General features: G+C 38.1%; 1 protein-coding gene across 5 annotated transcripts in view; it reads left to right on the forward strand.

The window, feature by feature from the left end:
• Positions 1-6,283: 6,283 nt before the first annotated feature.
• The window catches only part of LOC132186271 (uncharacterized ATP-dependent helicase C29A10.10c), a 38,248-nt gene continuing 18,574 nt past the window's right edge, over positions 6,284-25,957 (forward strand). For 4 of the 5 annotated variants that reach the window (XR_009440738.1, XR_009440737.1, XR_009440739.1 and 1 more), the window contains exons 1-19: positions 6,284-6,456; positions 7,652-8,036; positions 9,225-9,341; positions 9,439-9,518; positions 10,140-10,286; positions 10,386-10,534; positions 10,630-10,760; positions 10,898-11,020; positions 11,185-11,258; positions 19,239-19,832; positions 19,994-20,105; positions 20,248-20,385; positions 20,593-20,922; positions 21,355-21,628; positions 21,812-23,034; positions 23,525-23,927; positions 24,010-24,911; positions 25,007-25,072; positions 25,157-25,282. Coding sequence is in view for 2 of the 5 variants with exons in the window: in XM_059600161.1 (XP_059456144.1) it covers positions 6,329-6,456; positions 7,652-8,036; positions 9,225-9,341; positions 9,439-9,518; positions 10,140-10,286; positions 10,386-10,534; positions 10,630-10,760; positions 10,898-11,020; positions 11,185-11,258; positions 19,239-19,832; positions 19,994-20,105; positions 20,248-20,385; positions 20,593-20,922; positions 21,355-21,628; positions 21,812-23,034; positions 23,525-23,927; positions 24,010-24,911; positions 25,007-25,072; positions 25,157-25,282 (5,502 nt within the window). In the remaining 3 variants the exon portion in view is untranslated. Of the gene's footprint in view, positions 6,457-7,651; positions 8,037-9,224; positions 9,342-9,438; positions 9,519-10,139; positions 10,287-10,385; positions 10,535-10,629; positions 10,761-10,897; positions 11,021-11,171; positions 11,259-19,238; positions 19,833-19,993; positions 20,106-20,247; positions 20,386-20,592; positions 20,923-21,354; positions 21,629-21,811; positions 23,035-23,524; positions 23,928-24,009; positions 24,912-25,006; positions 25,073-25,156; positions 25,283-25,957 lie in introns of those variants that run through there. The other variant, XM_059600162.1, reaches the window with a different exon arrangement.

A 25,957-nucleotide genomic window follows, 5' to 3' on the forward strand; every position in this document is an offset into this window, starting at 1 on the left:
ATCGCATTCCACCACAAACTCCTTTGCAAAATTTGGCAAGGCAAGGATGCGTTCTTGAACCATGGCTTGCTTTAGATACTCAAAAGCCGTGTCTACTGCCAGTGTCCACATAAAATTATTCTTTTTCAACATACTGGTCAAGGGTGCAGCAATCTTCAAATAATTCTGAATAAATCGTCGGTAATATCCTATGAGTCCCAAAAATCCTCGCATCACCTTGAGCGTTTCTGGTTTAGGCCACTTCCTCATTGCTTCCACTTTGTCGGGATCAACCCCCACACCCTCTGTGGAAACTACATGCCCCAAATACTGGACCTCTTGCTGCTCGAAGGCACATTTGCTCTTCTTCACATATAGTTGTTGCTCCTCCATAATCGTTAACACAGTTCTAACATGCTCTTGGTGTTGTGCCCAATTCTTACTATATACCAGTATATCATCAAAAAAAAGTAACACATATTTTTGAAGGTAATCATGGAATATCTCATTCATGAGAGCTTGGAAGGTTGCGGGAGCATTGGTCAAACCAAAAGGCATGACAAGAAACTCATAATGCCCATGATGAGTGTAGAAAGCGGTCTTTGTTACATCCTCATTGGCTACACACACTTGATGATAACCGGAACATAAATCAAATTTTGTAAAAAACTTTGCCCCATGTAATTCATCTAAGAGCTCCTCGATCACCGATATCGGAAGTTTATCTTTAACCGTGATTTTATTGAGCTTGTGGTAGTCTACACACATCCTCCATTTACCATCCCCTTCCTGACCAAGAGGACCAATGATGAGTAACGGCTGTTGGAAGATCTAATAATCCCTCTCTGCAGCATATCAGCCACCTGTTCTTCAATCTACTTTTTTTGAAAATAAAAAGGATACCTATAGGGTTTTATGCTCACTGGCCCCATACTTGGTTGTAGGATAATTCTGTGATCGTGGTTTTGGGGTGGTGGCAACTCTCGGAGTTCCACAAAGACAAATTCGTGGTCCTTACATAATAGTTCCATGTCTTCTATGCCTTTGCCATCTAGGTGCTCACATTCCTCCATTTGAGTATCAGTATCTGTTGGATGCATGAGACGTAGGCTCTTATTTCTGCTCTCCTTCATTTTGAGACCATGCAACTGCACATCATTGCCGCCCTATACAAATTGCATTTTTAGTTTGTCATTATCCCACCATATAAGGCCCAAAACACACAACCATTAGGTACCCAAAACCATGCCGTAACCTTCTATTGGTAATATATAGAAATCCACAAAAGAACTCAACCCTTGTAATTTTAGGGAAATTTGAGCACATTTACTGGGCTTCAGATTCTTTCCCCTGAGGCTACTATGACATCCATCCCTCCTTTGTCTAGGTAACCATCTGTAAGAGTTGGGCCACAACAAGACTCACAAAATTGTGAGTGCTTTCTAAATCAATGAGTGCCACGCGATTGTCCTGCCGATCACTCCATAGACTTTCATGGTTTTTGGTGCCTCCTTGCCCATGATAGCATGTAAAGAAATTTTAGGGGGATCCTCATCTTCCTCCTCCTCTTCTTGTTTTACCACATCTCCATCCACATCCTCTCCCCAATAAGCTTCCAGCATGAACAACCTTTTACATCGGTGTCCCGGTCCATATTTGTCATTACATTTGAAACACAAATTCTTCTCTTGCCTTTATTTTAATTCTACTGGTGTTAATCTTTTAACCGGCATTGTAGGTGAAGTGGTTGGGTACCGATGGCTAGGGGGTGGTTGTTTTTTCACTTCTGCCAAGTTACTCCTCTGGATGGTTGTGTTGCGAGTTTCATATAGCTGAGCTAAACCAACGGCAGAGGTAAGAGTGGCTGGTCTTCCTGCCATAACATCTGCCTTAATTGCCTCCTTCAGCCCACTAATAAAGCAACTAACTTGTTGCTTTTGTGATAAATTCCCAATTTTTGAGAGCAAGGATTCGAACTGAGCTTGATATTCTTTCACACTCCCTTCTTGCTGCAGTTTGATTAATTCCCCAAAGGGATCGTAGAACTGGTTGGGCCCGAATCGGGTGAACAACCCTTCTTTGAATTCCTTCCATTCCACGTCACGTCCTTCACGTAGGAGAATTTGGAAACACGGCTGAGCCTCCCCTTCCAAGTGGAACGATGCTAGAGCTGTCTTCTCATCCTCTGCTGTTCCTTGAAATCGAAAGAACTGTTCCATGCGACAGGCCCACGTCATTGGATCTTCGTCACCATTGAACTGTGGAAAATCAAACTTAACATGCCTTTGTTTGAACGACGGCCGTTCACCAGTATTAGAATTCTTCCCCTGTGTGTCTCGGTTTTTTCCACATGAATTTTCTCCTGTTTCTTGTCGTGTCTTCTCGATGTTGGCCACAAGATTATATATTTCTGTCATTCGGTCTCTCATCTCTTCTTGTGCCGTAGAGACACACTTCATGGACTGCTCCATCTTGCCCATACGGTCGTCCATCTCACCTTGTTGTAATTGAATGCGTAGCTGGCCGAGAGTCTAATGAGAAGTCTCGGTATGCCCAAGTTTTGTTCTTGGACTTGCCTATGATGCCTGGCTCTGATACCACTTGATGTGTACCAATGGAATCCAAACCTACGCAACAGATATTTGACTACTTCGAGTGAGCCAGGACTCCTGAATACAGAAATTGTATTTTAATTTAAGATTCAGAACATAATAGCTTTATTAATAGATCTTTCTTTTATAGAAGAAAGATAAGAAGTCGATTTCAACGAAAAAATAGAAAACACTAGCAATTTGCCTACATCGACTACGAGAAAATAAAACTCAATCTTAGAATTAAAAGATAATAACAGGCTGGATCTTAGAATTAAAAGATAATAACAGACTCAACTTGAAACATACGTTCCTTATTCGAATTAAAGACTTTTGGAGAAAATAAAACTCAACTAATTAAACTCAACTACTGCTTAGGAATTCCGACCCTATCAAGATACTTCTAGGTTTAGTAAAATAAAACCGATTTTGATATTAATCGAAAATTAAGACAAACTGAGCACCAAGGTGAGACGTGAAAACACCAGATCCCATTCCGACCTTGATATGTGGAGTTGTCTTGCACCATATGTACCAAGATTGTTCGGAAGACATGGTCCAAGCCTAGCGAAGAAATAAAGATTTCAAATATGTACTGAGATTGTTCGGAAGACATGGTCCAAGCCTAGTGAAGAAATGAAGATTTCAAAGATTCTGCTCGTAAGCGAAAAAAAAATGCAAAGGTGACCAACGGTCAAGTGAGAAGCCACTAGTGACAAATACTTTTAAGCTATTAAAAAAAAAAAAAAAAAAGGTTTTTGATCATTTATCGTTGTATTTTTGGGGTTATTTGCGATTCAGTTTTTGGTTATTTAAATTTTCCCAACTTCTAGGCCTATAATATTTCTCAAATCACTATAACACGCATGCTTCAATGACTTAATTAATCTTCACTTTTTAGCATTCTTGCATTAATTGGAAATTAAAAGAATGTATACTCTCCCTTGGAAATAGGATCCTCTCCAGTTCAAAATGGACAGGAGAATATTCAGTTTATGGCTAGGATTTCTTCTTAGAAATCTTAAAGCCATAAAAAAGACACTTGTCCATTAACCAAAAATAATAATAAAATATTATTTTAGATTTAAATAAAAATAAAAAATAAAATTATAAAATATTAAGGGGTTCAGTCAGCCCACCCCGAGACAAATCTACAAAAAAAAAATTAAATTAGGGTGAAACTGACCCACCACAGGCAACCCGTCTGGGGTGGCCCAGAAAAGCCACCCCATGATACACTTGGGGGAATGATGCAGCCACCCCAGAGTTATAAATATAAAAAAAAAAAAAAAAAAATGTTTAGCCTTTGGAGGTGGCCGAACCACCCCTTAATATTTTATAATTTTCTTTTTTATTTTTATTTAAATCTAAAATAATATTTTATTATTATTTTTGGTTAGTAAACAAGTGTCCTATTTGTGGCTTTATGATTTCTAAGAAGAAATTCTAGCTATGAACTAGATATTCTCCGGTCCATTTTGGACCGGAGAGGATCCTGTTCCTCTACCTTGACACTTACACATTTCCTCAATGGAGTTACAATGCCCCACCTTAACTTCTACCATGAAAGACTGAGTTTTGACCGTGATCATATATAGTATTAAAGTCCAATGTAGGAAATAATATTAAATGATGCTTTTGTAAAGTAAATCTGAAGTAGGGATCTGCCTTCCATGATTACACAAAGTGAATCTTTTTAGGAATGAAGTTTGGGCGGCATTGGAGAGGGGGGAGGATGCCAGGCATATGCAGTTCTAGGCATAATTCAATGCTTCAGTGTGATTTGTGTTATTCTAGTTTACATAAGAAAAATTTCCATGTAGAAAACTTTTTACATATGTTTCGAACAAACCCTAAGCCCCCCCTCTAGAGTGCCACAGCCGAAGGGGAGGAGGGATGTCCGCTCTGGGTCCTAGTATTTTACTTGATGCCCTTAGTCCCAGTGCCCCCTCTCTTCCCCCTCCCCATCTCTCCTTTTCCCCTCAGCTTTTTCTCCGTTTTTGCCTTTGGTATTGCCGTTCCCTTGGCTGCTCTCTTCCCCGCCATCTCCATCTGCAGCGCTCCCTACTTGGGTTGGAATGGGTTGGGCGTTGGATTGGCTTGCCTTCGCCCGATCCTCCGTCCTTTGCCTGGCTTCCCCCGACGCCTACCCACCTCCTTACTTTCCGGTTCCGCTGTGCCCATCCCACATTTTGCATGGGTTCCGTTGATTCGGCTGGGTTTGTTTTCGTTTTTCCCTGATTGTGCTTCTTTGCTTCCCGGTTCTGTTTTTAGGCTTGTTTCTGTCTTTGGTGTTTTCCTGTTCTGTTGTGCTTGTGTTCTCTCTCGGTGGGTACTGCCTTTGGGGGTTTTCACTCAAACTCTCCCCCTCCCTGTTTGTTTGTGTGTGCCGCCGATCTCCTCCGCGCCCGCTTTGCCACTCACCGCTCGCTGTCTAGTCTTTTCAAGCGCCCCTCCCGCGTCAAGCTTTTTGTGCCACTTTCCGCGGCGGTTTCCGGTCAGCTCGCGATCGGCCTCCTTCCGGCTGCAGTGACCTGCTTTGTGTGTTTTTCGTTTTTATTTCCCTGTATTGTTGTTTTTCTGTTTTGTATTTCTTTTGAGTTCCCCTGTAGTTTGTTTTCTTTGCTGTAATTTCTTTTCGTGCATTTGTTTTGTTGTTCCCTTTATTTCCCTGTATGGTTTTTCTTTTTGCTTGTAATAAGGTTCTCTCCTCTTGCTTTGTTGCGCCCGGTTGCTACCCGTTATTATTGGTCCAAACCTTTGGGTTGTGGATGTGAATTGTATCCTGGCTTTCGGGTCGAGGAGAATGAGTATCGGCTGGGAGGTTCTTCTCTCAAGGCCGAGGAATAAGCACTACCTATGCATTAGATGATGTCTGTTTGATACAGATCTGATTTTTAAACCTGATAATTAGTCATAGGTTAGCGGATGCTTTTGTTATGGTTGATTTGGTCTGTTGTTGATGACTATATCTTTAGCTTCGGCTATGATTTACTTCATAGTTTTTTACTCTGTTTGTAAGAGCTTTATGCTCGCGACTTTTATCAATGAATGAGTATGGTATGTTCCCTTTAAAAAAAAAAAAAAAAAAATTTCCATGTAATGCTCATTTTGATGAATTTATAGTGATACATAAATGTGTATTGTGTTGGAAGTTCTAATTTACTATATTGGACTCTAAGTTACAATGCCTCACCTTAACAAACCAGTATCACTTGTCCACCCAAAAGAGGACCAAAACTGTGCATCCAAATGGACACATAACCAAATTAAAAAAATCTATCTAAGTGAATAAGATGAAATGGAAACAAATTTTGATTCCCAATTGATGAAAGAATGCTCAGAAGGGGAATATTTTTGCTTTCATAACCAAATATATTATACGATAACTTCTTTATATTTTTTATGCTATTAAAGTATTATTTCTTTACAAAATACAAATTTTTTATTTATCTTTATATTTTTTACAAAATTTCAATATAAGTCCGTTGAAAAGCAAAAAGAGGAGAGATGAGATGAGAGAGGAAAGTAAAATATTTTGTGGAAAATAATAGATAGGAAAATTAAAGTGTTGCCCGTTGCACTGTCTATAATCCGTATAGTTAAAAGCCAAATTTAACCCCTTTATTTAGTTTAATGACGGATTACTCCCTTTCACGGTATGCTTGTATACGCTCTGTAATCAAATGCTCTCTCTCTCGCGCGCGCCAGAGAAAAAAGAGAAAACCCTAAGAAAAAACGGAAGTTAAAATTGAGAAATGTCGAATAGCTTGGCAACAAGACGAGATCTATTGGGCCGCTGGAGAGCCATCGAAGAAGAAGAAGATGACGATGACGCTCACGACCCTTCCAAACGACGCCGTCTGCATCACCTTAAGGAGCAATGGTAACGAGAAAGGCCTTTTTTTTTTTTTTTTTTTTTTTTTCTTTGATTTGAAACGAAATTTTGATGAAGCGTAGCAGTTCTTGTAGGCTTATTTTTCCTTTTTCCTTTTCTTATTTTAATGCATTTGATCAATTTTTATTTTTTATTTTTTTAATTTTAATTTTGATTTGGAATTTTTTCCAATGTAATAATAAATAGTTCGGTTTGCTTACAAAATGGTCGAAATACCAAAAAAAAAAAGAAAAAAAAAAGAAAAAAAAAAGAGAGAGAAGAGTCATTAAAAATAAAGTGATAATAGAATGTTTGATCGATTTTGAGTTTTTGATATTTTTTTTTTCAGTGGATTTCAGGCTTCTTATACATTTTTGAATTTTTATTGCCTTTACTCCGTTTATTTTGTTTTCTCCTTTTTCCGAAAACCAAATTATTTGATTCTTAATTTCCAATGTTTTGTTTTGTTTTTTTATTTTTTTATTTTTTTATTTTGTTAATTTTTTCTATCTTTTTCTTTTGAAAGTTGTATTAATTTGTGGGGCTTTACATGTTGGAAATTGTTACCAACATAAGGAGTTTGGCAACTTTGTATAATTTATTTTAACTAAATTGTACTTTTTCAGCGAATTAATTAAGTTTGAGTTTATGTTGAAGTTACAGCTTTTCTTTTCTTTTTGGGCTCGGGTTAGAGTTGAAACTTAAGTGTGAAAAAGCATAACCATTTCTGTTTTTTATTTTTTTAAGCAAAAAATATAACAATTTAAATTTCCTAATTGTCACTATTTTGATTACCTGTTTCTTTTTGGGCTCAGAACATAAGGAGTTTATGCATTACTTTTTATGGAGGTTCATGTTATAAGAGTCTGCATAGATTCTCTAATCTCTAATTAAACTTTACCAGGTTGAAGTTTCTCTTTTTGAGATCATTTTATTAGTGGACTGGGACCTCCAATGGTTTCTCTGCTTTTTCTTTGTTGGATTTTCCAGATTTTTTTTTAAAACTTTTTTTTTTTTGTATAATTTTGTCTCGTAATACTAGTCCTTTTTATTTATAGCAAAATCTGTTACTTTTAAATATAATTTCTATGCATAGCCTGATTTGGAGTTCTTCCAATTTATCATATCTTGCAACTGTTCTCAATTTGTTTCTGGTTTGGTTGCCTTTTCATTATTTGGTAAAGTAGCTTTTCTGCTATGTCAGGTTTGCAGACGCATTTAATTTATTAATTTGTTTGCCAAAAGAAACTCATATCTGGTGTGGCTCTTGGGAATTAATGGGCCCTCTTTTGGAGACGTTCTACAATTACTTTAAAGATGAGAATCCTGATTCTCCTCTCAAGCGTTTATGGAAGAGGATCACTGAAGAAATGCGGCAATGCATCCAGTGCATCTCTCAGCACCATCAAGCCCTAGAGACATACAATATGGAGTATGAGCAGAGTTGCATCAGTCCCCTTCTTGATGTGTTACGATGTCTTGATGAGGAAAGGGTGACTCAGTGCTTGAGAGAGATCAAAGCAAGAATAGCACGGGAAGAATATGATCCAGCTTGTGATAATGCTGAAGTTGTTAGTGTCATGTATGAGGCATGTACATTGTTCTTTGTGATGTTTCTTCATGTTTACTTGTTTTGTAACATAATCAACATCATGTTGATGCCAGTGTTAGCTTGAAAATGGATAACAAGTAGTGTTTTTGTTTTCATCGGTGAATTGCTACTTTTTTTTTGTTTGTTTTGTTTTTGTAATTATATTTGTTTAAAGTACAAGATCTGCTTCTCTATAGAATGATATGTTTAATGTATATGGTATTCACTAGTGGCTTAATAATGGGGAGGGAATTATCCTTTCCTTCTTCTTTTCTCTGAAACCAGATTTGATCTGTTGCCAGACCTATAATCTTTGAATTAAACTTGTAAAAACCTTTAGATCCACCCCTAAGTTCTCATTCTAACAAACCTTAACAATCCATAAACCTTTTAACATCAAACTATGACCATATACACATCTCTTTCTCTTTCCTCTCTTTTTATTTTGTTTTTCTTGATTAATTTTGCTGAAGAGTTTTCTTCATTTCTTTGATAATTTGATGTGTTTTGAGCTCCATTTCCATATTTCTCTTGAGTAACTTTCTCTCTCTCCCCCTTGTGTGCACTTGCTTTTTAGCTCCCTTCCTCTCTTGATCGATTCAAGTGATGATAAACATGAGTGATAAACATCACTCATGTTCAGTATTACTCTTCCTTTGGGGTATCATTTTCAAATATATTCTACATAGTGGAATCTTGAATGCGAATCTCATCAATTGATCATCCTAATATGTTACAAAGTATTTATCTACTCAAGTCTTTACGTGGTTGCCACACAAGATATAAGGTGATTATAGAGTTCTGACCTTTTTATTGGGGTATTTACTTAAAAGATTGTGTTTGTTTATTGAGGACTTTGCCATATTTCAGCAAACAGATAGACAAATCTATAGTTATGTGCTGGACCTCTTAGGCTTGTTATGCAGAAGCGTCTTATATTTGCTTTTGTGCATTGCAATTGATGCTCAAATGTCTTTTTCTATATGTATTGCAATGCTATTTTTCCTTATGGTATGCCATAAGTTCAAACTGTAATTCTTTGCTCATGTATCATGCAACTACTTGCATGCATCTGTACAGTACTTATCCCATTAAATTGGGAGTCCCAGAAATGATTTTGTTTTGATTGCTGACCTTTATTTTTGGGGTGGATGGTGACTTGAATTTGCTGTCTATTTGATCACAGGTTTTGATGTTCCCTATCCTGTTGGATGATCAGTCATTGTTCACTGAATTTGAAACATTTATTGAAGCAATTGATAGTAAGCATGAACTGGCTTTGGATAGACATCAACAGTTTCCGGTATTTATTTGGCTACGTGTTTGCATGTTTTCTCAAATTGCTTTCACTTATCTTTAAAATTTTATTTTGCCTTACAAAGTAATGTATTTCCTTTCAGGGTATTTATGCATTGTTTTTTTTCAAAAGAGGAGTGCGTTCTGTTGGTCATCGTCTTGCTGGATCTATGGGAAAATTGACGTAATACTACCTCTCCTCCCCCACCCCACCCCCCCCTCCTTTTCCATTAAAGCTATTGCTACTTTTAGGTTCTTTGTCTGGCCTCTATTTGGGTGGGGGAAGCTAATTGTTTTGGGGGCATTTCGGCACTATGATATTTGATGCCTTCATTCTCTTTTAATTTAATATCATTTTTACTAGCATTGATATTTGCGGTTGGGGGGGGGGTTGTTTTTGGGGGATTTCGGCACTATGATATTTGATGGTCTTTATTTTGTTTAATTTAATATGATTTTTTAAGCACTGCTATTAATATGTGCATCCAAAATTTATTAGTCTTGTGAATTTTATTTTCTTCTTCCAGCCAAGAAAAGAAAGATTAATAACTATCTTGTGACAGAGTGACTTTTAAATTGACAGAGTGACTTTTAAATCACAAAGAGTTCCAACTTATTAGTGATTCTGGCTAAAAAACCATGTGCAGAATCAAATTAAAGCTTGGCTGGGTTCGAAGGATGTAATTTCAAATCAATATAATCAGTTAATCACTGATAGAGGGAGGGCTTGAGGTTCGGTCTCTTAATTCTTGCTTTGCCGCCCAGTAAATCCGCATCAAGTGTTTCATGTATTCTGTGTGTGCAGGAGAGTAACAGACTTGGAACCTTTGCAGCCTTTGCTTAAGAAATTTATAGGCTTTTTGGATACAGAAGTTTTGCCATCAACTTTTGAGACTTCAAGGCCAAGAGCGAAGCTGGACCGTGTGTCCATATGGCTTGGAATAAAATCATTGTAGGAAATGTTGTCTAAATTTCATCTTCAACAAGTATTCCCTTTATTTTTTTTTCTGTTTTCCTGCTAATGGTAAATTTGCCCTTCTTTTTATTGAAGGCTTGGGTTCTTAGAACCTCCAGTTTTTGAAGAAGGGATATTGGAACGCTACCCCATTTTTCTTGACCTTGTACTCAATCATATCAGTGGCGATTCGGTTGTGTTTTCTCATGCAGTTACTTGCTTGAGACTACTCTTTGAAATGCTTGGTGAGCACGTGTTGTGTTTTTTCAATCACAAAAGGTCAATATTCTGTTTAATGTTGAGCTGATTTTTGCCTTTGATGTTTTGGGCCCCCTTTAAGGTTGTAAGCTTTGGTTGAGATCTACGTTGTCTCCAAGTGTGATGCGCAACACTCTATTGGGTCAGTGTTTTCATTCTCGAAACGAGAAAAGCCATAAAGACATTTTTGATCTTTTTCAGCCTTTTCTGCAGGCACGTCTGTGGACCATTATACCACTTCATCCTTAAGTCCTTCGCCAATGTTTCTTTGAATATACTATTTTTCTGTTTTAGTTATATGTGTAATATTTTACTGGCATTACTGATATGCACACATTCAATCTATCCAGTCTCTTGAAGCTTTGCAAGATGGGGAACATGAAAAACAACGTAGGCATTTTCTATATTTTCTCCTTCATCAAGTGCCAGTGAGCAGTAACTTCAGTGTATTAACAAGAAAAAAGGCTTGCCAGGTTCTTATTTCTACCTCTAGATTGTCAAATAGTGACCATAAATATGGTGTATAGCCATGTATTGGTGCTAAAAGATGTTAATACTATTTGTTACGATCAGTATTAATGACAATTCTATTGTTTTGGCTCACCTTTTGCTATTTATTGCAAGATTGTATTTTCAGATAGCTCTTCTTATTATACTCCGAGGTTATAAGATGAACCCGCCATGCCCACCTTTTGAATGTGCACATATGTGGTATGTAATCCTAATTGTTTTGTGGTTGACATAATTTTTATATCCGGTGTTTCTATGGTTGTTGTTTGAAATGTTGTTTTAACACTCCAATCCCACACTGAGAAGATGAATAGCCTAAATAGAGGGTGGTTTATAAAGACACCCATGGGTGGTAAGTCCCACATTGGTTCTTTATTACGGGAGACTAGTCTTTATAAATGATTTAAGAAAAATTTCAAATTGACGAGTCCTTTTGGAGTGATAGTGCAAATGTTGCTAATGCTTTTTCTAGGTCGTTATAGTCATCTACCAATATCTTCTTTTTCATTCTTGGAGTTCTTAAACCTTAGTCTCCTTAGTTCTTAATTATTATTTTTGTTTTATTTTCGTATTATATAAATTTCTCTTGTATAACTCTTGTTTGCTATGGTGTGCTCTTTTGTTCTTTTAATGAAGTCTAGTACTTGTCAAATAATTTTTATTCTTTGAATGTGAACTTCCTTTAGATTTGCTTGGGTACTTTTAGCATAACATTACGAATAAGGGTTTTATAGATACGACAAGGCATAGAGCTTGTGTTTCTTGGTTGTGCATTTAGCAAAAATGTTGGTGGTGAAGACTAGGAATAAAAAAAGAAGTCTCGCATATGATGAAAGTTAGGTAACCACTTATCCAAAAAGCTTAAGCTAATAGGAATTGATGAATTTACTCATTTAATTTATATTCTAATAGTCCATCTCACGTGTGGGTTTAAATTCTCCGTAATAAGTGAGGCCGAATATGTGGATTATTTACTTGAAATGGGAGGTGAATTGGGGAGTCAGGGTTCGAGCTCTATTACTTCTGGCTTTGATACCAAATTAAATAACCACTTATTTTAAAGTTTAAGCTAATAAGAAAGAATGAATTTAACTTAATTTATATTTCAACAATGAAGATTATATCTATAGAGGTTGAGAGCTTTTGAAAGAAAATAGAATTTGGGTGTGAATCTTTTTGATAGATAATCAAGCATATTTTAAAAAAGCATGAAGTGCTCGTAAATACATAGGGAGTATACATAAGGAACACAAAAACGAAAAATTAGAAGCGAAGAAACCCTTAACCCTCATACCCGAAACCCTAGAAACACCCAACAGCCCGAAACCCTCACAACAGCCATCACTCAATGCTAACAAATGCGAGCCTTTCCTTTCCCACGCCTAGAAGATGCTCTTGAAGAATAGATTAAGGAGCACTCTAGGTTCAATAGCTCCCTACTACCCTTACCCTTCCGGGGATGATCCTTTTCTAAGGAAATCCCCTCCCACTCCCTCTTGCCAACTGCCAACGAAGATTGAGCAATGAGTGAAATCTAGACCACAGTAGCTTCCCTATAAAAAAAAAGAAAATCACTGTTGCTCCTATTTGTCCCGAAATACTTAGCATAGAAATCATCTGTTAAATTACTAATTATCTTGAAAGCTTAAGCTTATAGGAAAATGTAAGTTTAGTCATTTAATCATTATTTTAACACCCCCTCAAATGTGGGCTCAAACTCCCTTTTAATAGGTGATGTCCAATACAAGAAATATTTAATCGAAATGGGAGGTAAATGAAAGAGTTAAGGTTCAAACTTATGACCTTTGGCTCTGATACTATGTTAAATTACCAGTTATTCCAAAAGCTTAAGCTTATAGAAAGATGTAAATTTAATTACTTAATCGTTACTTTAACATTATCGATAAACATTTTTTTCTGTTAAATTGCTTTTGTTTTTGTTTTTGTTTGTCTGTTTGTTTGCTTTTTTCTGTTCTTTTGCACCAAGAACAAAGAGTGGATAAGTTATGTCCTTGTTTAGTTCCCCTTCTCTTAGGGAGAAGGGGGTATTGGGGGTGGGGAGGGGGATTACATGGTGGGGCTGTGGTGATGCTGCCCTGGCAGTGGTGACATGACCAGAAGAGGACAGTGAAGGATTCTCGATCCTGGATATTCAACCTTTGGCGGTAACAAGGGATAAAAAAAGGGCGACTGTGGTGTCACCAGATTGGGTGGTGGAGAGAGTCAAAGAATTTTGTCACGTTGTGGGCTTCTCGTACGAAGGTTTTGAGGATAAATTAATGGATTTGCCCACTGCAATTGAAGCTGATCGACGTCACTATGGGGCGGGTATTGGCACTTGGTTGAGTGGCAAACTTGGGAATTGAGGAACTTGAGAATTAAAGAGATTGGTATGTTCGGTGAACTATGATGTGAGGGGTGGATAATCATCTAGAATGACAATAAAGGGGAAGGCTAATAATTGTTATTTATGAAACCGAAGATCATTTCATGGATGTGAGAGGCCTGAACGATATTGAGAAAAGAGGGAAGATTTGGAGGTTATTAAGAGAGTGTAAAGCTGATATTGTATGTTTACAAGAAACTAAAATGGAGGATTTTAGTAGGGAGTTGGTGCGGAGTATGTGGGGGTGTATTCATTTTTTTTTTTTTTTTTGATAAATAAGTAAGAATATCATTGAAAAGAGCAGATGGGCGTAACCCAAGTATACAGGAAATATACAAAGACACTCCTTTAAAGATAAAATGAAGAGTATAAATCTACAAATTAATGCATCGAAGAAACTTGAGGAATGTTCAAAACACCCGCCCAATGGAAAAACAAATTGAGAAACCTATTGCTGAGCTCCGCCATTGTCAATTCCTTATCTTCGAAACATCGAGCATTCCTCTCCCTCCAAATAGTCCACATAAGGCACAAAGGGGCCATTCTCCAAACCTCCATCACCATTTTATTACCTCTTTGGCCTTTCTAGCAAGCTAGGAGATCAATAACCCTGCCATTCATGACCCACTTCACATCAAAAATGGAAAAGAGAACACTCCAGAGAGCACGAGCCACGTCACAGTGGAGGAGATGATCAATGGATTCACCACTCCTCTTACACATACTACACCAATCCACCACGATCAAACCTCTCTTCTGAAGATTATCCAATGTGAGAATCCTTCCAAGGGCTGCTGTCCACACAAAGAAACTAACTCTGAGCGGGACTTTAACCTTCTAAATACTCTTCCATGGGAAAGAATAGCTCCCCACCTCGTGCCTCTCTGCAGAAAAAGGAAGCACACCGAAGAAAGAACGTACCTCAAAAAGCTTCCTTTTTGAAGGGATCCACCAAATGCGATCCACCCCCCCATCATGACACCGAGTCTCATACAATTTCGCATAGAAAGTCACCACCACCTCCACTTCCCAATCCTGAGCCGCTCGGCAAAAAGGAACATTCCAATGTGTTTCCTCATTCATAATCTGCATATTATCACTCACCCAAGCCTCTTTGTTTCTTGCAATACGAAACAATTCAGGGAAAGACTCCTTCAAAGGTTGATCACTACACCATATATCATGCCAAAACCTAATTTGGGTGCCATCACCAACTTCAAATCTGATGAACTTGGAAAAAAACTCCCACCCTCTTATATGCTTCCAAACCACTACACCAAATGGCCTCTCAAACTCTTTGGTACACCAATCTCCCTCCATACTTCCATATTTTACCTCTACGACCTTCCTCCAATAAGCTTCCCTCTCCGTAGCATAAGGCCATAACCATTTCCCCAATAAAGCTTGATTGAACTGACGCAAATTTCTAATCCCCAAGCCACCATCCTTCACAGGAGAGCAAACTAAAGACCATTTAACTAAATGAAACTTAGTCTCCTCATTGGTACCGCCCCATAAAAAATTCCTTTGCAACTTCTCTAACCTATTTGCCACACTCGAGGGAATGAGAAAAATAGATAACAAATAGGTTGGAAGGTTAGAGAGAGTGCTTTTAATCAGCGTTAGCCTTCCCCCTTTTGATAAAAGGCCCATTTTCCACCCAGCCAACCTCCTCTTCGTGGTCTGAAGCATACCGTTCCAGATTGTGGTATCCTTGTATTGTGCTCCCAAAGGAAGCCCCAAATACTTCATATGTAAGCTGACCACCCGTCAATCAAGAATGCTAGCCAACAGATCAATATTCTGCACCTCCTCAATAGGAACAATTTCAGACTTTGACAAATTTATCTTTAACCCTGATGCAGCTTCAAAACAGAGAAACAGACAGCGTAAGTTGCGAAGTTGTTCCTCATCCGCTTCAAAGAAGATCAAAGTATTATCCGCAAACAACAAGTGCGAAACGCTAAGACCAGGATTATGCACAGGACCTATAGAAAACCCTGCAACCAGCCCCCTATACAACAGGCCATTGTTGTTGGATTGTGGAGGGGGAGTTGAGGTAACAAACCTTTTAAATTTGAAAATATGTGGTTGCAAGCAGAGGGTTTTGTGGATGTTAAGAAGTGGTGGGGAGCGTATAATTATGAAGGTACGTCGAGTTATGTGTTGGCAGAAAAGTTGAAAGCACTGAAAGGTGATCTGAAAAAATGGAATAAGGAGGTATTTGGGAATGTAGGGAAGAGGAAGAAGGAGATGGAGGCGGGTCTTTGTGAGCTGGATATGATTGTAGAGGGAAGATTGCCATCTGAGGATGAACATCTTAAGCAAGAAGAGTATTTTAGAAATTTAGAGTGGGATCTCTATCTTGAAAAAGTGAGTTGGAGACAGAAATCAAGGGCATTGTTGTTGAAGGAGGGAGACAACAATACGAAGTTCTTCTTGCATCGATTGGCAAACTCGTACAAGAGAAACAATTTGATTGAATCCTTAATGGTGGATGGGAATATGACTGAGGAGTTGACGGTTATTCAAGATCACATTGTGAATTTCTATAAAAAGTTGTATTGTGAACAATATTAGTGGTGACCAAAGGTGGATAATTTATCTGTTAGTTCCATTGATGGTGAGGAGAGAATTTGGATGGAAAGAGAGTTTCAGGAAGGTGAAGTGTGGGAGGTGGTGAGGAATTTCAATGGAGATGCGTATGGACCTAATGGTTGTACTATGGCATTTTCCTAGAAGTGTTGGGAGGTGGTTAAGGTTGACATTGTGGTGGTTTTTTAGGAGTTCTATAGCCGTGGACAATTTGAGAAGAGTCTTAATGCTACTTATGCCTATCTTATTCCAAAGAAAGCTGGAGCAGTGCAGATTAAGGATTTTCGCCCTATCAGCTTAGTAGGTGAGGGATGCAAAATTATTTCGAAGGTTCTGACAAATAGGTTGACGTTAGTTTTGAGGAAGATTATTTCACTGTCGCAAAATGTATTCTTCAAGGGGTGACAAATTCTGGATTTTGTTTTGGTGGCAATTGAATGTTTGGATAGTTAGCTTCGGTCTGGGGTACCGGGTGTGTTATGTAAATTGGACTTGGAAAAGGCATATGATCATGTGATTTGGGAATTTTTGTTACATTTGATGTAGAGATGTGGTTTTGGGGCGATATGGCAAGGATGGATGCATCATTGCATTTCTACGGTCTGATTTTCCATTATAATAAATCGGTTGCCTTCGGGGTTTCTTTAGGAGCTCAAGAGGGTTATGACATGGGGATCCTTTGTCTCCTTTATTAGTTGTGTTGGTGATGGAGGTCTGCAATGGTGGAGAGAGGTCTTCTTTCTGGGTTCTTTGTGGGTTTGAGAAATCAGGAGAAAATGATAGCGTCGCATTTGTTATTTGCAGATGACACGCTACTTTTTTGTCAGCCTAGTGTTGAACAATTCAGAAATTTGAGATGTTTGTTGCTCAGTTTTGAAGCGGCGTCGGGGCTGAAAATTAATTTGTCCAAGTCTGAGATTGTTCCGGGGCGAGCTTGGCTAGCATCCTTGGGTGTCGTGTGGCTTTGTTTGGGTGCTCACAATAAGGCATGAACTATTTGGAGTAGCATATTGGAAAAGATGGAGAAGAGATTAGCGGGCTGGTAGAGGTTGTATTCATCAAAGGGGCTAATTGTTTGGAAAAACTTTTGGGACTTTCTTTGGGGCGGCATTGGTGACGAATTCAAATTTCATCTAGTGACTTGGTCGAAGGTATGTACTCCAAAGAACTTCCCGGGGGGGAGGCATCCTTTAGTTTAATCAAGCTTTGGTTAGGGGCTGGTAGAGATTGTATTTATCAAAGGGGCTAATTGTTTGGAAAAACTTCTGGGACTTTCTTTGGGGCGGCATTGGTGACAAATTCAAAATTTCATCTAGTGACTTGGTCGAAGGTATGTACTCCAAAGAACTTGGGGGGGTGGGGGTGAGAGGCATGCTTTAGTTTAATCAAGCTTTGGTGGACAAGTGGGTATGGAGGTTTGCTATGGAAAGTGATGCTTTGTGGAGGAAGTTGGTGGACATCATATATGATGGTATGAGGGGTGATTGGTGTTCCAAGGAGATAGTCCCCCATATGGAGTGGGTGTGTGGAAATATATCTGGAGGGGGTGGGCTGGTTTTGCGCATTATGTGCGTTATGAGGTAGGTAACGGTTTTAAAGTGTTGTTTTGACATGATGTGTGGTGTGGGGAACTACCTTTGAAGGTCCTCTTTCCGGAGTCGTTCACTATTGCATGTGGTAAGGATGCGTGGGTGGAGGAGAATATATAGTTTCATAATGGTAACATCCATTGGAATATCTTGTTTACTCGATCGGTGCATGATTGGGAGGTGGATGTGGTCGGTTGATCTTTTGAGTTATTGTATTCCCAGAACGATCGATCCGCTTTTATGGTAATGTTATTAAAACATTACCATAAAAACATGTTCCGCTTCTCTTGTTTGATTGTCTTTCGCAATCTTGTTTTTATGGTAATGTTATTAAAACCAGACTGATCCAGTGGTTGAGGCTGCAAATTATGAACTGGGCATTTATTTGGTCCAATTTGGTATGTATTTTAGTTACCTAGATTGTTGATTTTGTGGTGTGCAGAATGACAATGCGAATGTGGTTTGCCACTTTACCTGTAGTGCAGAATGACAGGGGTAGGCTTATATAGATGGTTCTACTAGGATGTAAAAGGTGGTATGGAAGTCTTGAGTTGTGAATCTTTAGTTTGCCTAAAAAGTTTTGAATCTATGTTCCCACCAAATTGCCAAAATTAGCATTTGGAGTAAAATGTTCCATGTCAGATTGACTAGGATGTAAAAGGTGGTATGGAAGTCTTGAGTTGTGAATCTTTAGTTTGCCTAAAAAGTTTTGAATCTATGTTCCCACCAAATTGCCAAAATTAGCATTTGGAGTAAAATGTTCCATGTCAGATTGAGTGATCCAAGATCTGTTTTGTTAGGGTCATATTGAATTATGGCCACTCTATATATAGATGTGATGGCAATTTCAGTTGCTTAAAAGCCTGGTCAAAGTTTGTTTAACCAATGGGTTTTCTATTTAACCTGCATAAAACTGGGACGTTCCATTAGGGTATAAGCATCATGTATGAGGGCTTATAAGAATCTTAAACCAGTGGTTTTAACTTGAACATTTTAACCATTACCAAACAAACTGTTATTTTGTATTTTTTCCTTTTTGGTATTTCCTTTAACATACTGTGATTTGCCGAAAATTACAAACAATAAAAATGAGCCGACTTAATTGTACCACACAATTAATTGAACAATCAGATAGAGATTAGGTGCAGTGAGTTGCCTGTCCTGCATGCAATGCAGGGGGCAGCTCAACCTGTTTGGGCAGGTGCCGGGCAGCCTGAGTTGCGGGTCCCACACCTGCCCGCGCATGTGGGCCCCATTGGTCCCCATCATTGCACTGATCCAAATCCTGAGCAATCAGATGTAATTTATCTTAAATTTTTCTTTGATCTTAAAATTTCACTAAGATAGCTAATTTTGGTAAAAAGATGTATTATGTGAACCAGCCTTCCAAACATTGGCTATGGTTGAATTGTGATCCCTTATACACAGTGATGTTTGTCATGGTCCTGAATTTATTATAAATGTTAACAATTTTTCAAATAAATTTAAATGCACAATTATAAACATTTGAAATTCGCATGTATTTATGACTTTGTCGGTGATTCAGTTGGACATGGGTTGTGGACATACATGAAGTTATATTATTCATTTCCTTGCAATTTTATTGGACAGGGGCCCTTCTCTTGTGTCATCCTTGAAGGATTCTTCACTCCACAGTTCTCTGAGGCAACCTGCCTTTGATCTTATACAAACTATTATAGTCTCTGATGCTGCTGCCCTTATAACTACAATGCTGCTGAATTGCAGCATGCCTTGGAGTATTGATAGAAACATGTCTCACGACTGTGATGATGATGAACAATCTGATGGGCTTCCATTTACTCCAGATGTTGAAGAGGAGGATAATAGTTCTTGGAGGGAATTCAGTGTGCAGAGTAAAATTTCTTCTCGGGAATATCAAGGGTGGATGTGCATTCCCATGCTATGGATTGACGTTCTAGTTGAAATTGATCCCTTAGTCTTTCCAATATCATTTTCCAAGGCTGTTTTCTGGGCTCGATCTCGTTTTTCTTTGGTTGAAGCTGAAAGCAGTGCAGAAACGGCACTTCCAGTGAGAACTTGGCTTTTATCCTCTTCTACAGAGATCTCCACTTCTTTTAGTTGGAAAATCCCAACTGGTTCTGATGATGGTGGAGAGGGGAAGGAGCCAACAAACTCAGTAAAAGTATCGTCAATGTGTCTCCCTTTAATAAGAACATTCAGCAGGTTGATGTCATTTCAGTAAAAGTAGGAATCTCCTTTATATATTTTTAGGTTGGCTTATGGAAGTCGTATATATTTTAAATTGATGCCTGTATTATCAGACAATGCATAGCTTGGTAGGGAACACATTTCTTGAGTGTGATTACATGAGAGATGTGTTACAGGTTAACTACACACTTCATAGTTCAAGTGGGGCAAAGAGAAATCCGGAAGCAGTGGACGTGGGAATCAAGGATGGGTGAAAGCTTGACACTTTCACTTCTGGATCCCAATGATGTATGTCAAATAAATCTTTTTACATCTGACACATCATTTCATTTACATCTATGATTAAAGTGATGAATTTAATGTTCTTTCTTTCCTTCTTGTGGTTGGCATTCCATTAATTGCTATTTGTATATATTATGGGTTGATGCAGAATGTGAGGCAGTTTGGGAAGTGTATCTTGGAACAGGTTTCAAATACACGGGGTCTTGCTTATGGTTTGAAGTTTCTCTGCTCTAATAGATCTTCATTGTTAGCCATTTTTCTGGGCTTGACACATGCTTGTAAATTGGTAAGGACTTCCTCTCTCTATTAAATTTTGGATCAACTAATAGCTGACTTGGCTACTTGGTTTCTAGGAGAAGCTCGTATAGCCAGGTGTAATTTTTTGTCATACAGTTGTAGGATGTCATTTTAAGATGTGATAAATCATGAATTTTACTAAAAGAAAATCATCCTTGTCATATTGTTCCTAACAGCTCTGTTTGCACTATTCCAGGTTCGACTGGATTCTGTTTTAGAAAAGTTTCAAATTTTACAACATTTTTTCTTTGTTCTACGCAAATTACTCGAAGAAGGGGATTTACCTACCCTAGGTTTTCCTGGAAATTCATCTGATAATTTAAATATCACGAGCTTCTCTTCCCAAGGAGGATTTCTGAGGCAGCCAGCCTTTGATTCATTGCTGGTGAATGTCAATGATCATTCTTCAAATGATAACCTGAAAGCACAGGAAAAGTTCATTTACTTACTATCAGAAACTGCTTGGCCTTCTATTCGGAGGTGCTTAGTAGAAGGGAAGGCATTTATTGATCACAGTTTTTGTCAGGTATTCTGGAATCTTTCCTACTTGTGAATGGTTGTCTTTCCGCTTTAGAGCTTATATGTCTGCTTCTCCTACTTGTAAAATCTTGGTTATTTTTATATTCATTTTTTTAGAGTACATATAATGTGCCATGATCACTTTCTTTGTAGCCACTTGTTTCCTCTCTTTCTCTCTGTGTTTGTCCTTGGTAGTTTTCTGTGTTGGTGCACACACTTTATGATGCGACTTCTGTGGTTAAGTGTGCAATACTATTGCTTTGAAATGTACTGATCTCTTTTTATTTTTTCCCTTCAAATATCTTGAAATGTAGTTTAGTTTTCTGGTGGAAATCTAATAGTACAAGAAAATCACCTAAACTCTACCTTATAGCTTTAGCTGATGTATTACGGCTTGGTTCACTTGGAAGGCATTCTTACTAGTTCTTTGTTGCTTCAGATGACTTGTGTCCGCTTACTTGAGATCCTCCCTGTTGTTTTTGAAATAATTTACCCATCCTTTTGTAAAAAGCCTGGGGATTCCCGAATGATGGTGGAAAGTTTATGTAACTTCTCGTGGCTAAATGACCTGATGGATTGGGGAAAGTCATCGCTCAAAGTCCTAATTGTGTATTGGAAACGGACAGTTTCTATTTTGCTGTCTTTTCTCAGACGTTCATTTGGTGACACTGCTACAATGATAATCAGTACCATTGAAAATCTAATATCTTGCGGTAAGCTTTCATTATTTGTTTATTTATGTGTATATGTGTGTGTGTTCATATGCACATGCAAGCGCACCCAATAAATAAATGATAATTATTACTACTTTTGTTGTTATTATTATTATTATTTGTTGAGCATCATCAGGCCATCATTTAGATAGTCATCATATGTTATGCTTTCACTTGATACAGATAACTTTGCCACGGATGAATTGATGGAACAAGTTTCACGTCTTTCTGTGTCATTATCTAAGGAAGCTTCTTGTAACATGGGAGGGACGATCTTTAGGTCAAAATCTTTAATTCCTGAGTGCTTGTCTAATGAGAAGAAGCGTTCAGTTTCAGATGTGCAGCCAGTCTCTGCGGATGATAGAGATGTGCAGATCTTGGACTTGATAACAGAAGCTCATGAAAAGGATAGAGATAATATGATTGTTCTGTCTGACAGTGAAACTGAAGAACCTATATCAGCTGATAAGGTCGTACAATCTGATACTGAGACAGGTTCCTGCATTTTGGATGGAAAGGCTGCAGGTCCTGGGAGCGCATTGCATTCTGACCCTGCAAAGAAGAACGTTTCTGGCACTGACACTTCTAAGAATTGCAAGGAGACTTTTCAGCAAAAAGATGCCACTAATGGTTCTATGGTTGCTTCTCAGGATAAGAGCTTTGATAGATTAAAAGGTATACCAGCATCTGCTTCTCCCTTCGAATCCAAAGATGTAGATAGTAAGAGGAAAGAAATAGACTCCAAATACAAAAAAAAAGAGTCTCAATCCCAGAATGGAATTAATCTTAGTAACTCTTCTGTTCTGAAGGAGACAGTACGCTATATTGAAGATGATCCATTGGAGTCTGCACTTAAATCTGCAAGACTTCAACAGTCATTTATGGCAAAGTCAAATACTTTTCTTCCAAAACGACAAGTCATTCAGCTTAAATCTTCTTTTCTAAATAGATTTGGCCATTTACATAGACCAGGGGCTGGAGTGAAAAGGTTCCAGCCGCCAAAGCTCGATGACTGGTATAGACCCATTTTGGAAATTGATTACTTTGCAACTGTTGGATTAGCATCCGCAGGTGAGGATGGGAGTCGAACTGTTAGCAAATTGAAGGAGGTTCCTGTGTGTTTTCAATCACCTGAACAATATGTGGAGATTTTTCGGCCACTGGTTTTGGAGGAGTTCAAAGCACAGTTACACAGTTCCTTTCTGGAAATGCCTTCATGGGAAGAGATGTATTTTGGAAGCCTATCTGTGATGGTGGTTGAGAGAGTTGATGACTTTCACCTGGTTCGATTTGTTTATGATGACAATGATTCTGCAGCTTCTAGAAGCCTTTCAGAAAATGATCTTGTTTTGATAACAAAAGAGCCTTTGCAAAAATCTTCCCATGATATTCATATGGTTGGAAAGGTATGCCCTTTCTAAGAGTTGGGTGAGAGTTCCTCACAATCAAAAGAGATGAAACAGATTTCTAAATTGATGTGGCTATCTTTACTGGCCATAGTCCCTATTTACATAAAGTGATTCCTAAGTTCTGATTGTGATTTTTATTTTGCTCATTCTGCTTTTAATCACTTTTTAAGAAACCATAATAATTTATTCATTAAATGGTTACTAATGTTTAACGCACTAAAGATTGCAACTTTCAGTGTTTCAGGAAGTAATTACACTCTCTGAATCAATCAAAAGTAATCTGTCTGGGCATACTTTTACAGGAGCTATGAAGTTAAAAGCTAGATCCATGTTATATGTTAAAGTGGCAAATCACGAAAATTAGATACCAAACTTGGAGGGCCCTTGACTAAATATTCATGCTATGATAATTGTTTAGATAATCTGGTTTATTCCTCCAGATTACATCGCACATCATATTTTGCTAAAGCAACCTGTATATTTTCAGGTGGAGAAACGTGAGAGAGATAACAAGAGAAGGTTAACTATATTAGTTATCAGGTTCTATCTTCAAAATGGGTTTTCACGGTTAAATCAAGCTAGAAAGAACCTCATTGAACGAAGTAAATGGCATGCAAGTCGCATCATGAGCATTACACCTCAACTCAGAGAATTTCAGGCACTGTCATTAATTAAGGACATCCCCATACTTCCAGTAATTTTAAAGCCTGTCAATGATTCTCTTGGTAATGACGCATTCAAGGAAGTGGATCTGGGTAAGCTGTCCCAACCCTTGCAGGAAGTACTGAGATCATCATTTAATGACAGTCAACTTCAAGCTATAAGTGTTGCTATTGGATCACCTAAGTTGAAGAAGGATTTTGAATTATCTCTTATTCAGGGTCCTCCAGGTATCTGATTTACCTTGGTCCAACTTTTTGCAGATTTTTGTATACGTTATTTATGTATTATCTTTATTGCTTTTGTATATAGGTACTGGCAAGACCCGAACTATTTTGGCCATTGTCAGTGGCTTGCTTGCTTCACCTTTACAGAGGACAGGTATTGCAAAACATTCCCTTGGTGCCAGTTTGAAAACAAATAGTATGATATGCACCAAATCGAGTCCACGGATTAGCCAGACTGCTGCAATTGCAAGGGCATGGCAGGATGCAGCCTTGGCTAAACAATTGAGCGAGGATGTCCATAGAAATTCAAAATCTGTGGAAAGTTCAGCAAGAGGAAGAGTGCTTATCTGCGCTCAGTCGAATGCTGCAGTTGACGAGTTAGTATCTAGAATTTCTAGTCAAGGCCTTCATGGCAGTGATGGAAAGATGTACAAGCCATATCTTGTAAGGGTTGGCAATGTGAAGACAGTCCATCCAAATTCACTACCATTCTTTGTTGATACACTTGTTGATCAACGTTTGGTGGAAGAGAGGATGAAAGTTTGCAATGAAAAGAACGAAACAAGTGTGGACTCTTTAGTGGCTCTGCGCTCTAACCTTGAAAAATTAGTTGACCGTATCAGATTCTTTGAAACCAAGCGTGCTACCTTAAGGGATGGAAATGATGATGTTAAGAATTCTTCGGAAGAAATGTCTGATACAGAAATAGGGTTGAAGCTAAGAAAACTTTATGAACAAAAGAAGCAAATTTATAAAGATCTTAGTAATGTTCAGACACAGGAGAAGAAAGCTAATGAAGAAATTAAATTTCTTAGACGTAAGCTTCGGAAGTCTATATTACAGGAAGCTGAGATTGTGGTAGCTACGTTAAGCGGCTGTGGTGGAGACCTGTATGGAGTGTGTTCTGAATCTGTGTCGACTAAGAACTTTGGGTTTCCCTCTGAGCATACTCTTTTTGATGCTGTCGTGATTGATGAAGCTGCTCAAGTAAAATATTCTTTGCTTGATTAAGGTTATAGTCTTTTTAGCACCGGTCTTGCTCTCGCATTTTGTCTTTTAAACATTGCTTCTTGCCACTGCAGGCTCTGGAACCTGCTACCCTCATTCCTCTTCAACTTTTAAAGTCAAGCGGGACCAAATGTATTATGGTAAGGACCGTTAACTTCTTTATTCTTAAAATTTCATATCCTGTGAGAAGAGATGGATCTGAAATTTACAATCTCCCATTATAGGTTGGCGACCCAAAGCAGCTTCCAGCGACAGTTCTCTCTAGTGTTGCCAGTAAATTCCAATATGAATGCAGCATGTTTGAACGTTTACAAAAGGCTGGTCATCCTGTCATTATGTTGACCAAACAGGTGAAGTAGATTGCAAAATCTTCCCCTCATCTGTATTATAGTTGTATTACTTGATAGATTGGATAAAAATCATATTTAGGATTGTTATTGTAATTAGACCTCAGCACAAAAGAAGTGCTATAGAAATGAAGGTTGGCACTTGTGACAAACTATACTGGGGTGGTCAGTTTTGATAGTCCGTGGAATTTATATAAAGAATTATTAGCCTATAAAATAGTCCTTTTTTTTTTTGTTTCTTTCTAGTTAAGCGTTTTTCTTGTATACTTCCTGTGTACCTGGGTTGCGTTTTTCACTTTTAATCATATTCAATTACTTATTACGTTTTTCACTTTTTATTTTTTATTTTTTATTTATTTTTTTCATGTTTAATGTTTTAAGGGTGTACATTCATAGACATTCTCTCTCTCTCTAGAATGTCTCTCTCTCTCTCTCTAGATTCGGATGATTTTCAAAATTTGAATTTTTGAAAGTTTTTTTCTGCGATCGGTGGCGCGGCTGGTGCTGCGCGTTAGGGTTCGGCGCATTAGTTATGGAACGCAGCTTCTCTTTTGAAGCTAAAACCTTCTGCCTTTCGGCAAAGGTTGGGTGTCCTAACCTTCGTCTGGAGGAAAGGAGAAAAGGATTCGTGGGGTATATTTTCGCAAGCATTCGGTGTTCGTCGTGGTTGGTGGAAAC

This window comes from Corylus avellana, chromosome ca7, assembly GCF_901000735.1.
Source record: "Corylus avellana chromosome ca7, CavTom2PMs-1.0".
NCBI lineage: Eukaryota > Viridiplantae > Streptophyta > Magnoliopsida > Fagales > Betulaceae > Corylus > Corylus avellana.